The following is an 18567-nucleotide window of genomic DNA, read 5'->3' as shown; positions in this document are numbered from 1 at the left end:
TAGTCATACAAGTGAACACCACTGGAGTCTTCCTCATCTTTTCCCACAATGAAAACTCTGGTTTCCAATAACAGCAATATATCTACTCATTTGCTCTATCCTAAAACCAACAAAAAAAGTTCTGAGGGTAGTCCAGGTGGCTCAGTGGTTTAGCTCTGCCTTCGACCCAGGGTCTGATCCTGGAGACCCAGAATCGAGTCCCACGTCAGGCTCCCTGCATGGAGCCTGCTTCTCCCTCTGCCTGTGTCTCTGCCTCTCTCTCTCTCTCTCTCATGAACAAATAAATAAAATCTTAAGGGACGCCTGAGTGGCTCAGTGGTTGAGTGCCTGCCTTCATGCTCAGGGCATGATCCTGGAGTCCCAGGATCGAGTCCCGCATCAGGCTCCCTCATGGAGCCTGCTTCTCCCTCTGCCATGTCTCTACCTCTCTCTGTGTGTTTCCCATGAATAAATAAATAAAATCTTTAAAAAATAAATAAATAAATAAATAAATAAATAAATAAATAAATAAATAAATAAAATCTTAAAAAAAAAGTTCTGAAATTACAACATGAATATCAGTACCCTCAACGAACCTACTATGTAAGTTCAAGATTTCATTGCATGAAATGAATGACGTTCAAACTTCATTCTAAAGTGTCATTCTAACTTTAGAATGTATCCTACTAAGAGTGAACAGCCAGAGTACTGCATCCAAAGTTATTGGAATTATCTTTGCTATGTAATCAATTTGATATAGTTATACTGTTTCTGTAATCTATTTTAAGACTTTCACCCTTATCCTTTCTGGTTTAATTTTAATATTTTAGTGTGTAAAATATTTACACAGATCAAAACTCACTACTGGGTAGGACTTCTGATGTGGCAAAGTGAAGAGGTTACCAAATCCTCTAATTTAAAAAGCAAATATAAACTGGACAAAATAATCAAAATCAACCATTTCAGTGTCCTAAAAGCTGACTAGAAGCTTACAACTAAGTGAGTAACACTCACGAAAAATTATAGAACTTCAGGAAATAACCACGAAATCTGTGGCTTATTTGCAAGGGACTGCTCCTCTTCTTCCTCCCAGCATTTGACATCGTAGTTCTAATACAGCAAGGTAGGCCATGAATAACCAGCAGTTCCACTGTTTGAGAAGGCTGATATGATTCAAAGCAGAAGGTAAAACAATCCATGCCTAGTGGTATTGTCAGTAGTAAGTAGCAATCTGAGTGGTAAGCAAACAGGGAAAGTCAGAAGTTCTACTAATCTGTGGCTACAGCCCTGGCTGGGCAAACAATGGACCCATGGACCAGACAGAAATGTAACAGGTAGAGAGAAGACACAGAGAAGTACTTGACAAGCTTTTCAAATACCCCTGATGGACTGGATATAGTGTACATTCTTGGGAAGAATGAAGAGGGCCAAATTTATTCACACACCCTTGTCTTATCAGGAGCCTGTACATATGTGCTGAGGAGACACAAGTCCAGCCAGGGCAGAGTTGGAAATTTCCTAAAATTGTAATATACTTCTAAATCCACAAACAAATCAGTAGGTGGAAGCCTTGTTGGTTTGAGGTGTTGGAACATAATCTCTGATCAGTTACTGGCTGACCACTAAGCTGTGCAGAAACAGGAGCAATCCCAAGAAGGCCAAACTTAAAAATAAAAACAAGGACAAAAACAAAACCCAAATGAGCAGACCGGTCAGTGGCCACATATTGCAGGGGAAAGAGATTGCACAGCTTAAGTTGAGGTAAATTACTAAACAAACAAGTTGATAAAAAAGCAACAACAAAAATAATGTAAGGAGGGTGTGGGAAGATACTAGAATCCAGAGATGCTACAGTATTACTTAAAATGTCGTTTTGACAAAAAATTTTAAGATATCAAGAGATAGAAAAGCCTGACCTACAATCAGAAAAAAAAAAAAGTCAAGAGGAACATTGAACATTCAGATTTTAGATCTAGCAAAGACTTGAAAGCAGCTATAAATAAATAGGCTCAAAGAACTAAAGGATATTGTGTTTGAAGATTTAAATGAGAGCATGATGACAATAATTTAAAAAACAGAGAGAACCATGATAAAGGGACATAAATTATTTAAAATGAAGAAACAGTTGAAAAGTCCAAAAACTGAAATGAAAAGTTCATAGAAAGGAGATTTGAATTGGCATGAAAAATAGGTAAACTTGAAGTGAGAGCAAAAATGAGGGCAGAAAAAGCATAGGAAAAATGAACAGAGCCCTCACAATATGTGATGGGAGTCTCAGAAGAGAAAAAAGGATAAAACAAGTATCTGAAGAAATAATGGCTGAAAATTTCAAAATTTTGATGAAAAATATTAATCTAAAGATCCAAGAAGCTCAATGAACCACAAGTACATAGATCCATACCTAGAAACACCAGAGCCAAACTGTTAAAAGACAAAGAGAAAATCTGAAAGCAACAGGAAGAAAACACTTATCAGGTATAGAAGAACAACAAAACTATTAGTGTTATCTGATTTCTCACCAAGAGGCCAGAGGCAGTTGTGATGACATACTCAAAAATGCTGAAAGAAAAAAACTGTCAACCAAGAATTAGATATGCAGCAAAACTATACCTCAAATTGAAGGCAAAATAAGACATTCACGGATAAAGATAAAATGTGCTTCTACCAGACCTGCCTTACGAGACGTACTAAGGGAAATCCTTTGGACTGAAAGGAAGTAACACCAGATAGTAACTCAAATCTACACAGAGAAATGAAGAGCATTAGAAATGGTAAATACATAAAAGGCTCTATAAATATATTGTTTTCTCTTTTCTTAAAGATTTATTTCTTTGAGAGAGAGTGCGTACATGCACATAAGTGGTAGGAGCAGAGGGAAAGGGAGAGAAAAATCTCAATCAGATTTCACGCTCGGCATGGAGCCCAATGCAGGGCTTGCTCTAACAATCTGAGCTGAAACGAAGAGCTGGACACTTAACCAACTGCATCACCCCAGTGCCCTATTTTCTCTCCTAATTTCCTTAAGAGACAAAAAGATTATACAGTAATTATGATATGGTTGGGTTTATAACATATATTGATAACACGTATGTGGCAATGGTAGCACAAAGGAGGGGGAGGAAATGGAGTTACAATGAATTAAAATTTCTATATTTTACTGGAATTATGTAATATTAAACTAGACTGTAATAAGGTGCATAATGTAATCCACATAGCAACCACTAAAAGAATTTAGCTAAGAAAGTTTAAAAATTAGAAATATTAAAATGGTACACTAAAAAATTATCAAATATAAAAGAAAGCACATTTTTTCATCTTTAAAAATTAAATTTTAATTTTGAAATATTTTTATCCCCTTGCTATCAGGAATTAAGGCACTTGAAAAGATGACACTGCTCTAGAACATGTCATCTAGTCCCAGAGATCTCATATCTAGTCATTTTGAGACCTATGTTAAAAAACCTCTACCTCACTGAATCAGGGACTTACACCACAGATCTTTAGTTGTTCTTCTACACATAATCCAAGGCCATTTTCCATTGAATTAGTAAAATGTGTCCTTTGCTGATGGACCAATTCAATTTGCAAATGTTTAAAATCTATTCTTTGCCTTCACAAATACAGGTATGCTCAGGATCTTTAATTTTATTTTCCAGGGAATGATTTTCTTGGCTCACAGGGCAAAAGAATTTTTTTCTTTTCTTTTCTTCTTTTCTTTCTTTCTTTAAAGATTTTCTTTATTTATTCATGAGAAACAGAGAGAGAGAGAGAGAGAGAGAGAGAGAGAGAGAGGTAGAGACACAGGCAGAGGGAGAAGCAGGCTCCATGCAGGGAGCCTGATGTGGGACTCAATCCTGGGACTCCAGGATCACGCCCTGGGCCGAAGGCAGGTACCAAACTGCTGAGCCACCCAGAGATTCCCCCAGGGCAAAGGAATTTCATATGATATAGAAAATTATACTTAGTGATAAAAGAACTTTGAAATATTATATTGCAAAACACCATCCCGACAACACATTTCTATATTTTAATCAATCCTTCAGTTATTTTTAAATCTCATTACCACCACAATCTTCTGGTGGTGATCCAACCTAAGTGTAATTTTTTTTTTTAGTAGGCTTCATACCCAGCATGGAGCCCAATGCAGAGCTTGAACTCCTGATCTTGAGACCAAGACCTGAACTAAGATCAAGTTGGATGCTTAAGCAACTGAACCATGCAGGCGCCCCTAAATGCTAAACTAAGGTTTTAATTGATAATCTGACAAAAAAGTGGGAGGTGAGCATTTGGAAAAGGATACAAACTTAGTCCAAGTTGATATTAAAATATAATTAAATTGTTGAGGCAAAGATGGACTTTTAAAAAAAATGTTGTTTGGGGGCTTGAGTGTTGTTTGGCCTTGAGTGGCTCAGTGGTTGAGCGTCTGCCTTCAGCTCAGGTTGTGATCCTGGAGTCCTGGGATCAAGTTCCGCCATCAAGTTCGCCTCAGGGAGCCTGTTTCTCCCTCTGCCTGTGTCTCTGCCTTTCTCCCTTTCTCTCTATGTCTCTCATGAATAAATAAATAAAATCTTTTAAAAATTTTTTTGAAGAAAACGATGTTAGGAAAATCTGGTAGTCATCTGGAAAATGATAAAATTAGAATATATTTCACACCTTACACAACAGATTCCAAGGATATTGGAGGTCTACATGTAATAAGTGAAATCATACATAATGGAAGAGAATATAGGTGAATTCCTCTTTAATCTCTGTGAGGAATAGCTTTCTGTGATTCAAAATTCTGGAGAATTTAAATTGATACCATTTTCATCTTGGTGTAAACTGGCAAAAATATCAGAAGGTACTCTTCATTCCTTTATTAATCATCAAACCACTACCTTGTCCTGGACTAGGGAATATTCCATATAGTTAAGATCAGTGAATACAAATGAAACAAGTTAGAGGTTTTAAGTGTATATCCCTTCTATCATTAAATGACAAAACCTGAATTAAATACATTTTTACAAATTCTCTTAATGATCCTGAGTGACCATGTGTTTATTAACAGACAACAGGGAGAAAACCAAAAGGTTTACACCAGCAAGTCAATTTCCATATTGTAAATCTATCAGCAGCTCTCTGCTTCCCTCTGCAGTTTTGCAAAGTAATTGCTACAAAATAAAAAGTGTCAAGCAGTGTAGACAGAGATCAACCACAGCTGGGTCAAAATAGAGTGTTAAAAGAAAAGCTACATACTTGCTAAAGGGCTGGAAAATGGAGGCACATACAACAATACTTTTCTGCTTTGCTCTTATCCAGAGTGGGATGAAAAAACTACACACTTAAAGGGCCAGAGATACCTGTCCTACAAAGCATCCTGAAGGGAATTCCTTTACCATTAAAAAGGAATAAAAGCTTCAGTTTTGTTTTCTTTGAAATCAGAATCATTTGCTTCACACACACAGATACATTTTTTCTTTCCACAAGTCACTTTTAGAAACCCTCTAGGGAGTCTGGAGGGAGGCTCTCTGGACTGAAGCTGTAGTTAGAACCTGACCTCTCATTAAGTCCCATATTTGTTAGCAGAGATGACTGCTCTATGAGGAACTAATTTTGGAAATATTTCCATGGTTCTTAGCTCAGAAAATTCTATTTCCCAAAATTCAACTTAATAGAAATAATTTCCTTATTTAGCGCTGTTTAAATTCTGCCCAACAAGTCTTTGTTAGACGTCAAGCACAGATGAGGGTAAAAAAAAAATCCCATTGGTAAACTCTTCTTTTGATATTAGATGCAGTTAGTATACTAGGTACACTTGTGTTTTGGAAGCTTGGTGGTATGTCAATCTGGCTTCCTGTTTCTCAAAGAGTGGCCACAGTTCTACTTATATCAAAATGACCTGGGGATGCTCATTAATAAAGCAGATTCCTGGCTGCCACCTACAAGTCTGTGCTATCAGATAATTCCCAGGACTTTGTATAATTAATAAATTTCCTGTGACTCAGGCAAAATAAAGTTTAAGAACCAGTGATCATAAACATAAAGTGATCTTCCTTAATAAACACAGGGAAGACTGAATGCCACTTTAACTGGTTCATCAGTAAACAAACTACAATTATCCCACAAACTTAAAAATGTTTTGGAGTAAACATTTTAGAAATATTATTTCCCCTGACTTAAACTCAAAATCAGAAATCTAAGGTTCCTTCCAATTCTTAAATTCTAGGACTTTATTTGATCACTTGTCAAGAGTGTTCATTGAATTCAGTACTAATAAACTTCAAAATTAATAAATTTGGCAACCTTAGTTCAAAAGGATGCCCATTAAAAATGAAATGAAAGGGAAACAACAAATCAGAAGTTTTCTCATAAGGTTAACAGAACAAACCACTATAGAAGTTACTGAAAACTTTCGGGAAGCAACCAAGAGAATGTTCCCTGCAAACATGCTGTTAGTGGCAACATTGAAAACAATTATGAAAATAATGCAATGAGGTAGCAGAAACATGGAAATTAAAAGGATTAAGTACTGCAGGATTTAGAAAAAATGAGAGATAGGGAAAGAACCGATAAAGAACTTCTGTTCCAAATCAATACTTCAATAATGGTTCCTTGTTAAACATAAACAATCTTGAAGGAAAGAACAATCCTTTATGTTTTCAGAGTAAGGGAAATGTTTTAAAATCCCAGAAACCTTGTGCTCTGAATACATGTTCACCAAGCAACAGACTTTTTTTTTTTCCTTTAAAGATTTATTTGAGAGAGAGAGAGAGAGAAAGCAGGGGAGAGCGACAGAGGGAGAAGCAGACTCCCTATGGGGCAGGGAGCCTGGTGTGGGATTCGATCCCAGGGCCCTGGAATCATGACCTGAGCCAAAAGCAAACGTTTAACTGACTGAGCCACCCAGGTGCCCAGCAACAGATTTTTGTATCCCTTACTTAAAGGGATCTATGTATATACCCATTTGCAAATGAATACCATGTGCAAACAACTGGCAGGACAGAGCAAACCCATTAAAATGACTAAATCTGCATTTTGGCTTACAAATAAACTTTTTTTCATTTACATCAAGAATTAAATCACTAGGGACACCTGGGTGGCTCAGCGGTTGAGCATCTATCTGCCTTTGGTTCAGGGTGTGATCCCGGGATCCGATCCGAGAGGAGTCCCGCATCAGGCTCCCTGTGAGGAGCCTGCTTCTCCCTCTGCCTATGTCTCTGCCTCTCTGTGTATCTTTCATGAATAAATAAAATCTTTAAATAAATAAATAAATAAATCACTAGAGCTCTAAGGAACTCAAAGTCCCAATGTCTTCTCCTCTGTATTTGTAAATGGTATTCATCAACCCAGTAGCTGAAGCCAAGGAATCATGCTAATACCTTCTCCCCTTGCGTGAAATATTCTCCTCTCAGACTGTCACATACTTGACTCCTTTTCCCTTCAAGTCTTTGCTGATACACAACCTCTCATCACTTCATCTTATTTTTAAAAAATATCTTTCAACTAGAATACAGCTGCTATGAGAGAAGAGAAACCCTCTCATCTTGTTTACCACTGTATCCTTAAGAGCCTCAAACAATGCCTAACATGTGGAAGAAGTGCAAACACTTCCAGAATAAATGAATGAGATAAATTGTAACTTGTAAGATCAATTTTTGGCTCTTACAGCCCAGATAATCATACCATTTATTCAACAGCTATTTAATGAAGGCCCCAAGACAGAGGTCCTCAAACTTTAGCGAACATGTAAGAATTACCTAGGGAATTTTACATGAGGCCTAAACTCCATGGTGACAAGTTGCCCATAAAAGCTGATTCGATTATAGGATCAACAGCACTACAATGTTGTATGTTCCACAGGTCCCCATACTATAAAGCACCTTTGCATCTGATATTATAGCAACAATTCTCATCTGCTACCAGATTTGTCCTTACTTCAGCCAAGCCTTTGAGAATCACTTATTTGTGTCACAGATCTAGTACATCTCAAATGTTCCCTGAAATTCCATTGCTCTGGGTAGTCATGTGGATATTTAAGTTTTGTTTTTGTTTTTAAGATTTTTATTTATTTATTCATGAGAGACAGAGAAAGAGAGAGGCAGAGACACAGGCAGAAGGAGAAGCAGGCTCCCCATAGGGAGCCTGATACAGGATTTCATCCTAGGTCCTGGGGATCATGATGTGAGCCAAAGGCAGACATTCAACCACTGAGCCACCCAGGTGCCCCAGACATTTAAGTTTTCACAAAAGATTAGGATATACACACACACATATACAGTGCTTTTCTTAAGAGATTTTACCTGTATTTTTGTTTTTATGATAGTCACAGAGAGAGAGAGAGGCAGAGACACAACACAGGCAGAGGGAGAAGCAGGCTCCATGCACCGGGAGCCCGATGTGGGATTCGATCCCCGGTCTCCAGGACCGCGCCCTGGGCCAAAGGCAGGCGCCAAACCGCTGCGCCACCCAGGGATCCCTTACCTGTTTTTTTTTTTTTTTTTTTTTAATTTTTTATTTATTTATGATAGTCACAGAGAGAGAGAGAGAGAGAGGCAGAGACACAGGCGGAGGGAGAAGCAGGCTCCATGCACCGGGAGCCTGATGTGGGATTCGATCCCGGGTCTCCAGGATCGCGCCCTGGGCCAAAGGCAGGCGCCAAACCACTGCGCCACCCAGGGATCCCCCCTTACCTGTTTTTTAAAAATCTTAACTGCCTTCCTCTTCCATTACTTCTTCTTTTTTTTTTTTTTTTTTTGCCTCCACCCCTCCTCCTCTCCATTACTCTTGATTTATGAATTCTGCTGAGAACTGGAACTTCTCTTGAGCCGGGATTATCATCTCAGCCACAGGGTTGGTCAAGTCACCTTGAATAACAGGCTTTAGCTATTGATACTTGATTCTGCCTGAAGAGGAACACTTAGCAGATCCTATTATAACATTTCTTTCCAAATCCTCAAAGGTCAGCTTCATGTGCTGTTTGGTAAAAAGCCCATGTTGGTTGTAAAGAATCAATTTTTATTTATTTATAGTCTCAAAACAGAATAACTTGCATTGTTGTTGGTTATAAATGTAACAAGTGCTTAATGTAAAAAAAAAAAAAGTGGAGAATGAGCAAAATAGGTGAAGGGTATTAAGAGGTAAAACTTTCAGTTATAAAATAAGTCATGGGGACAAAAAGTACAGCATAGGGGATACAGTCTATATAATACTGTAATAACTTTGTATCCTGATAGATGGTAAGCATTATCATGGTAAGAAATACAGAATTATCATAACACTATGTAGTACACCCAAAAAGTAATACAATATTGTATATCAACTATACTTCCAAAAAGTATATTAAATATAAATAAAAATTCCCCAATAATCATACCCCATATCTTTCCAAACTTTTATGTATGAACATATTTTCACATAGGTTTCTAACTTAAAAGGAATCATCACTATCCTATAACCTGCTATAAAGGAAAAACACCTCTTGTGTGTCTCCTTTACTGTTAATACTCACATGGAATCCTTCTGTGACCAGATATGTGCAAAGTTCCCCCACACCCAGCAACTCCAACTCTACAGTTGCTGTCCTGCAACTTAACTCAATTTGGACATGATCCACTAGAGATAGCATCAGATCCTACAAATTAAGAGCTCCATCCCACACGACTGGCCCAAACCCCACCCCTACTTCAGATGCCAAATGCAAGTCCAGGTTGTCACCTCTGCTTTTGACTCATGGGCTATAAATTGGAAGTTCCTATGACCTCTTCCTCAAGTGCAATTAAATTGCTAAAGAAGCTCATAGAAATCAGAAAAGTAGTTTACTTATTAGATTATCAGTTTACTCTAAAGACTATAACTCTGGGAATAGGCAAATAGAAGAGATGCATAGGACAAGGTTTGTGGGAAGGGGCACTGAGCTTCCATGACCTCTGGGTGTGCCATCCTTGCACTTCCACATGTTCACCCAACTTGGAAGCTCTCTGAACTCTTCTATAAGGTTTTTTTTTTTTTTTTTAAAGATTTTATTTATTTATTCATGAGAGAGATGCAGAGACATAGAGGGAGATGCAGGCTCTCCACGGGGAGCCCCATGTGGGACTCGATCCCAGGACTCCAGGATCACAGCCTGAGCCAAAAGCAGACGCCCAACCACTGAGCCATCCAGGTGTCCCTCCTGAGGGTTTTTACTGTAGGTTTTAGTACATAAGCACGATTGGTCAAATCACTGGTCATGAGTGATTAACTCAACCTCCAGCCCCGTCCCTTTCTCAGAGGTGGGGGTGGGCTAGGGTGGCGCTGAAAGCTTCAAACTCTGAAAACCAGACCTCATCCTTAGGGGCCTTCCAAAAGTCACCTCATGTGTGTTTGAAAGGGGCTTGTTATAAATAAAAAAATGTATACCCTTATCTCTTATTAGGCAATTCCAAGGGTTTTAGGAACTCTGTGCCAGGAACTGGACAAAAACCAAATACATATCCATATCTCTTATTATAAGCCATATTATCACACCTGTTTAAATCACTTAACATTACAGGCATTTCTTCCATGTCAACATTAAGACTTATCTTTCTCATGACTGCATAATACGCTACCTCATAAAAATGGCAAAAATATTTAAAGTAATACCCTCTGTTGAACATCATTTCTAATGTTCAAAATTATAAATGATGCTACAACACATCTGTACACATTTTATAAACATCTGTACACAACTCTAACGATTTCCTTAAAATAAATCACTAAAAACAATCAGGTTTAGTTGTGCTGCCCAATATGGTAAACACTAGCCACATGTGACTATTTAAATTAACTGAAATAAAAAATTTTGAAATTCAGTTCCTCAGCTCTACTAGTCACATTTCAAATACTCCAGCAAAAGACAATTATTAATATATGGTAGCTGATAGCCAGTAGGCAACCGTATTGAACAGAGTAGATACAGAACATTCCCATAACTGCAGAAAGTTCAATTGATAGCCCTGGTCTAAAGAAACATCCATATAAAAATTTGATACCTGTATCCCACAGAAATAACACTTTAAACTCTTGAAATTAGTATACGCATTCCTACATCCTCTCATTGACGGTATCAGCTAACTATATGAGACATAGTGCTTTAATTTACCTTTAAAAATTATCAGTGAGGGGAAACCTGAGTGGTTTAGTCTGTTGAGCCTCTGACTCCTGGTTTCAGCACAGTTTATGATCTCAGGGTTGTGAGACTGAGCCTCATATAGTGCTCTTTGGTTGGTGGGGAGTCTGCTTGATGATTCTCTCCCTTTGCCCCTCCCCCTGCTTGAGTGCGCATGTTGTCTCTCTCTCTCTCTCTCTCTCTCTCTCCAAAATAAATACACAAACCTTTAAAAAAAATTAGTGAAGCTGCAAGTCTTCACATTTTTTGGCTCTGTTTACTTTGTTGCTGTTGAATTATCTCAACTTTGTCTATTTTAAAAGAAATCAAAGCTATCCTGTTTCAGATCACCTACAAAACCAAAACATATGTGCAGTGAAGAGACATTTCTTCATCTATTTTGCTGGTTTCCTAATAACTTTATAAAGATATTTATCAAGACACCATAAAAATAACTAAGAATACCACCACAATTACATAAAGGCAGTCTGTACACTCATGAGATTGTTTCCTTAGTGGAGTTATAACAATGGCTAATACCACAGCACATTGTTTCTATGAGATATTGTTACAAATTTTTGAATTAAGCTATGAAAACATGAGTTGATATACAAATATAAAATAGAAAATGTTTATATTTGAAAAGTGATTTTATTTACACAAAAGTCTGGAATTCGAAAGAAACCAACCTAACGGGAATTAGAACAGTAGGTCTGTGGGTTGGTAGAGGTGGAGAGAATGAACGAGTGGTAAAGCATACGAAGGGAGATTCTGGAATGATGGAGATGTTCTGGATCCTAATAAGGGTGAACTGCACAGGTATATATAGTTGTCAAGACTCCCTGAACTGTTTATAGTGAACTTAAACAGTTTCACTATATGGAAGTTACATCTTAATTTTTAAAAGGAAGAAAAAAGTTTATTAGGCATTGCGCTATATAGAATATTCAACTTATAGGTAATAAAAGTAATTATTTTAAATACTTATAGAACTTAAATGTGATTCCTGGTCAGGAGACACAGTTTTACTAAATTGGGGAATGAAAAGCAGAGTATGTAATATCTAGAGCCAAACCACACAACTATCAAGCCAATGGCACTGTAGAAAATTCACTATCAGGACAAAATGTATTAAGGTATCAGAAAAGCACTGCTAACATTTTAACAGACATTTAATCAACATTTCTAAAAAGCCTGCACCAGGGAAATGAAAACTGAACCAAACCCTTTCTGGAAAATCATTTCCCTAATTATCAAAGAGTATGTGATTTAATTTTCTGAGCCATTTCTGCTGAGGTAGTTTATGAAATTGGCTCTTCTTTGCCCTTTGTTTTTCTCTTCTGGCAGCACACATTAGCACAAAAGCTAATACTTGCATGTTAAAACTAACAGGCTTGAAAATTAAAAATGCCTAAGGAAAGACAAGATGCTCCTCTCCATGTCACATTACCTCCCCACTCCCACTGTTACAATGCACATTTAGTATCCCAGCCCAATACCAAAATAGCATAAGCTGTTTAGTGAGTTCTTCAGAAGCCAAGGCTACAAATCTCATTCAAGTTCTTTGCAGACAAGCTCAGTTGTTACGGTAACTCTTCAGATGGCCTTGCTTATGGGATGAGAATAAGGATACATGGGGGATACCAAGACTTCTGTCTCCAAAAGTGAAGGGTTGCCCAGGTAAGGATATGTCCCAGGGGCAAAGAAGCAGGAAAGTGGACATTTTATTAGCGTATCTGCTTTGTAGAAAGACAGCTATTTTTGTTACTAAATTCAACATTATATTTAAGAATCAAACAGATCTAGGTTTGAAAATCAGTTCTGCCATTGACTAGATGTGTGATCTCAGGCAAGTTACTAAGTTCTTTTCTTTTGTGGGGAATGCTAACAGTATGTTCCATAGGTGTGTTGTGAAGATTACATGAAAACACAAATAATTTCATAAGCTCAGTGTCTGGCTTTATTATAGGTGCTTAACAAATGATAACTACTATCCCACATGATTCTGTTCCTCAAGAACATTATGTAAATAATGCAGGCCCTAGTCACTGCACTCTGCACCAAACCACCACTAGGATATTCAGGCAGTCATCTGTTGCTATTAAGGAATTAACACAAATAGACAGCATACCATAATTCTAAAGTCTAACTAACAAGTGTCCCATAAGGGAATGGAATTTCAGCAACCAACTATCAATAAAGACTTTTTTTTTTTTTTTTTTTTAGAGGCGGGGGTGACGAGTGGGAGAGAGAGATAATTTTTAAACAGACTCTACGCCCAGCTTGAAGCCCAACTCGGACCTCGATGTCATGACCCTGAGATCATGACCTGAGCCAAAATCAAGAGTCGGACACTTTAATGGACTAAGCCATCCAGGTGCACAGATAGCATTTTTTTTTTGAGAGCTAAAAGCTATATATAGGTGCTAGAAAATAAATTACGTAAGATAGACATAAGAACTCAATATCGACCAAGAAAAAAAAAAAAAAAAAAAAGCAATCTGCCAAGCAGACAGTGAATGCTTCCCTGCCATGATACTGATTTATCTCAGCTCCATCACTAATGAAGCAACAAGGACACAGATGGGCAAGTAACTCTTTACCACATGATGCAATCTATATTTTAGTAGCAGCCACATCTACTCACTTTAAAAAGCAGTTTATGTGGCAGATCATGCACAATAAATATTTACCTGTTTCTCCTCTTCTGGCATGTTTTTTTCCAGTTCTATTAGGTATTCTTCATCAAGTTCAGAGGAATTCACATTATCATCAGGTTTGTTCTCAACCTTGTCCACTCCTGGCTCCTCCTTTTCAAATGAGGCACTAGAGTCATGAAAACATTCTTCTCCCTGGTCTTCTTCCTGAGAATGAGCCTCAACATCTTTGAGCAGCTTGTTGTGAAGATGGTGATCTTTGGGATCAGAAACTGGAGGACTAGCACACTCTGCTTCCTGGGGATCTGTAACTTTCAAACCATTGAAGAGATCCTCTGGAACACTACAGTTTCCTGACTTCTCCCCCATGCTGTATCAGTGAGGGAAGTAAAGCTGAAGCTCTGGGGAAAGAGAAAATATGTTAGGTAATGGTGCTTATACAGTTATCTACCACTTTCCAAAAGTCTGCCTTATTCCACTTAGCTTTTAACAGAGACCTACATTAGTATGGTAACAGTTTCCAAAAAAGTGAAAATCCCCTTCAGTTTTCTTTCAATTAGTGAAAACAGGTAAATATTCAGGTAGGTCTTTCATAAATGGAAAGTGGTATAACTCCACCTTTAGAAAATGGGGGTAAGGGTGCATGTTGATAATCTTTGCTTTAGGCCATTTCAGCTCAGGAAAGGCTTGACAAGAACACTCAACTTTTGCATAGCAGGGGAAACTTGTATTTTAAAAAAAAATCCGGGGATCCCTGGGTGGCGCAGTGGTTTGGTGCCTGCCTTTGGCCCAGGGCACGGTCCTGGAGACCCAGGATGTAATCCCACGTCCGGCTCCCGGTGCATGGAGCCTGCTTCTCCCTCTGCCTGTGTCTCTGCTTCTCTCTCTCTGTGTGTGACTATCATAAGTAAAATAAAAATTAAAAAAAAAATCCGGGGGCAGTCCCGGTGGCTTAGAGGTTTAGCGCCGCCTTCCAATCGGGGCCTGATCCTGGAGACCCAGGTTCGAGTCCCACGTTGGGCTCCCTGCATGGAACCTGCTTCTCCCGCTGCCTGTGTCTCTGCCTCTCTCTCTCCATCTCATCTCTCATCTCCAATAAGTAAATAAAATCTTTAAATAAAGTACAATTAAAAAAAATCCGGGATGCCTCGGTGGCTCAGGTCAGAATTCCTGTGTCCTGGGATCGAGTCCTGCATTGGGCTCCCCACGGGGAGCCTGCTTCTCCTTCTGCCTAGGTCTCTGCCTCTCTCCCTGTGTCTCTCATGAATAAATAAAGAAAATCTTTAAAAAAAAAAAATCCTATTACACATAGACTTCTGCATCAAAACCCAAAACATACCCTAACTTCTTGTCACTGAAATTTATTATAAAAAAAACTGGTCATCGTAAGTTCATAATGCCAAATTTTTACTGACACTCCTTTCAGAATTTCATATAAGCAACGGGAGACTGTTTTGTTTTGTTTTCTACGGGAGACTGGTTTTAATGTGGCTCTTCCTCTTTCCACTGCTCGAATTTTGTCGGGGTAGCCAAAAAACAGGCATAAACTATTGTTTAACGGCAAGAAGAAAATGAAACGGCCCTAATCTTAATTCGCAATAGCCCGCTCGTAAATTTAAAAAATGCAGGCCTGTCTTTCCAGCACCACCGTATGAAGCTCGAGAGTAAGTTTCTGATGGAGCTCGGAACACTGAAGGTCAACTTTACCCAAACGTGTGTGGTGGAGCCAACGCAGGTCACAGTGGAATGGGAACCTGGTCCTCCTGGGGATCCCCGTGGGGTCGGCCGCAGACTCTAAGAGCGGTTCTCAATCCTGGCCAGACGACACAGCCCTTGGCAGGCTTTGGCAAGTCCTGCTGCCCAAACCGTATCCTCCGCGGGCTCTGACTTACCGCTCTGGCGCAGGCCCAGGACACCTGTGCTTTTAAAGGGCAGCCCAGGTGACCCTACTGTACCCCGCGGAGGGCCGCGGCTGCACTAGCTGAGTCAGACCGCCAGCAGCCCCGCCCCCCTCGTCGCAGCAAAATCACGCCAACAACCCTGGTGCCGCGACAAGGGCCCGAAATCTTCCCAGCTCGTCCCAAGAAAACTTCAAGCAGCAAAACCTTAATCAAGACTTGGCTTCCACAGCAATGTTCTGTTTCTCTCTGCTCCCCGGTCTACCGTGAGAACGCGAGTTTGAGGCCGCAGGGCTAAGCCAGGGCCCCCCCTGCGCCTCCCAACGGCTCGTCCTCTACCTGAGTCCCTCCCAGCCAAAGCGGACGGAGCCGGGCAGCTACTCACAGGTCCCCAGCGCCTCGCGTCTTCACCTTCCCAGCCTCCGGGATCTTCTATATCCGCTCCGTCAAGTGCACTTCCCTCGGCGCCCACCAATGGCGTCGCTGTTGGCAAAGCATCCTGGGAAATGTAGTGGAAGCCTCGGGGAGAGAGCGCGTTGCCGTCGCGTTGTGTGACGCCATTGTACGGACGGAATTGCAAGTGTCGGTTGCCATTTTGGGTTACGGCAAGACTCCGCCTCCCTCTGCGCGGTGGAAAAAGAGGCTGTGTCCGGGCTGTTACTTTTTACTCCTCTCTGACTTCTTAAGCTGGCCTTGCAGAGAGGAATCTTGAAGCATAAACCTTGTCCAAAATAAAGTTTGCTCAAAGTGTGCCTTTCAAGGGGCCCATTACTAGATCAAAACAGTTTTCATAATAATATTAAGTTGCTATTTGCCTTTTCCACCCTCCTTTCATGAATATACTGTTTTCCAGGGGATGTTGTCATGTGATCGCGCAATGGCTTGAATGCAGAGGGAGCTTTGAGAATCCAGCTGTCTTCTATTAAGACGGATATTTGCATAAATGTAAAACAATGCCACTCTTCTCACTAAAAGGGTTTTTTGTTTTGGAAAATACAGTGATTTATAAAAAGATTATTTATGTTGGCATAGAATAGCTGTTGTTCTCGTAAATTAATAAATATTAAATATTTTTCCGTTCTCATTTCTAATACAGTAAATATTGATAAGTATGACCCACATAAACAAAAGCCTTTTGTGGTCTTCACTAATATTAACAGTGTTAAGTGGTCCTGGAGCCAAAAATGAACTTTTGCCCAATGAACCCATTCAAGAAATGCTTGTTGAATGTTTGTTAGACCCCATGCCAGAAATACAGAACTGAAACATCCCTTAAGGAAGCCAGACAGGTAATCAGCAATAACAGCAGATTATTACTTAGTTTTCTGTAATTCACAGAATCTATTGCAGAGATAGCTGGGAGGGGCTTTTTCAGGAAACTTGTTTTTTGAATTTATGTCTAAATGAGGTTGTGCACACCCTTGCATTTTTGTGTAAGTCAAAAGCTTTAATATACAAAAAACATTAAAAATATATCAGAATTTTGGAAACCTTTTAATATTTAAAAAATTTAAAATATGGCAGAAACTTAAAAACTGTTCAGTAGTTAGCGCTCTTATGACCTTTAAGAGGTCTGGTGAGGTGCAAAGAGATACAAACTTCCAGTTTTAAAATAAATAAGTCACAGAGATGAAAAGTATAGCATAGGGAATATAGCTAATAATATTGTAATAATTCTGTATGGTGACAGTGACCATAGTTAGTTAGGTGGTGAGCACTGAGTAATGTACAGAATTGTCAAATCATGTATGTCTGAAACTCATAACATTGCATGTCAACTACACTTTAATAACAATAATAATAATAAATAAATAAGTTCTGTTAAATAAATTCTGGTGTAATAGAAAGGCTATTCATTTTGGAGCAAAATAAGTAAATAGATAAAATAAACTTGAGTTGCAATGTCAGCATTTTTACTTTCCTAGTTGTCCAACTTTGACAATTCTAGTAACTAACATTTATTGATGATGTGTTTGTTAGGTGTCACATGCTGTGAAAAACACTTTAGGTGGATTATTTATTATTTGAAATCTAAGTCTGGTTTGCCACTTACTAGCTGTGTGACATTGGTGTAAATTACTTAGTGCTTCTAAACTTTGATATATAAATTTGCCCCATATGTAAACGTGGGTTGGGTTTAAGTTAAACCCCTTAAGTTTTGGGAGAAAGAAATGATATAATCTAGAAGACAAGGTGCACAGGGCTTGACACATAGTGTTTAAGGAACATTAGAGCCAATAATAATATGTGACAGGCCTTCTGACAGTAGTGGTCACATGAAACCTAATAAGACACTGTTCCTGTCTTCCCCATTCCCAGGAGCTCACAACCTATTAGGGGAGGTGGAGAGTGGGCCTAAGATAAAAGGACTACTGAGCCTGAAGGAAGAAGCAATCCACTTTTTTTTTTTTTTTTTTAAGCCAAGAAAAGCCAACATTCAATTGGCCGAGTTTGGTAAGTCTTCACTAATAAGATATTTGAGTTATACTGTTGAAAGAGTAATAGTTCATTAAGAGGAAAAACAAAACAAACAGGACAGGCTGAGGGCTATCCTAAAAATCTCAGGAATATTTTTGGAAATGATAAATAGTTGGATATTGCTAAAGTAGAGAGCACAAAGCAAGAAATACATTTTTACAAATAGAAGTCCACCAATCAGATCCTGGAACCACGGAAATTTTGTCTTAGTGCTCAAAGCCACTATGTAAAAGGAAAAGAAATGTTTCTCATCTAGAGGGCTGTTCTGTTGTTATTTTCCCAGGGTAGAGACCATGTCTGTCTTGTTTACAGCTGTAAGGGGTCAATGAACATTTTGTTATCACATGGGTGAATGATTCTCTTTCAGGGATTTATGGCCAAAACACTGGGTAATGTGGTACTCTGATGAGTTGTACAAAAAGATTTTGAGACTCCTGGAGTCATCTCA

General features: G+C 38.9%; 1 protein-coding gene across 4 annotated transcripts in view; it reads right to left on the bottom strand.

Annotated features, from left to right (window-relative positions):
* The window catches only part of TTC1 (tetratricopeptide repeat domain 1), a 49147-nt gene extending 33021 nt beyond the window's left edge, over nucleotides 1-16126 (bottom strand). The window contains exons 1-2 of one of the 4 annotated variants that reach the window (XM_041747733.1): nucleotides 16027-16126; nucleotides 13780-14144 (exon numbers count right to left, since the gene is read on the bottom strand). In XM_041747733.1, the coding sequence (XP_041603667.1) occupies nucleotides 13780-14112 (333 nt within the window). In that variant the 5' untranslated portion in view covers nucleotides 14113-14144; nucleotides 16027-16126. The other 3 variants (XM_041747736.1, XM_041747735.1, XM_041747734.1) reach the window with 3 other exon arrangements.
* Nucleotides 16127-18567: the final 2441 nt, after the last annotated feature.

This window comes from Vulpes lagopus, chromosome 3 (genome assembly GCF_018345385.1).
Source record: "Vulpes lagopus strain Blue_001 chromosome 3, ASM1834538v1, whole genome shotgun sequence".
NCBI classification, from domain to species: domain Eukaryota; kingdom Metazoa; phylum Chordata; class Mammalia; order Carnivora; family Canidae; genus Vulpes; species Vulpes lagopus.
Note: the sequence above shows the minus strand (reverse complement) of the source record. Positions and strands in the feature narration are given on the sequence as shown.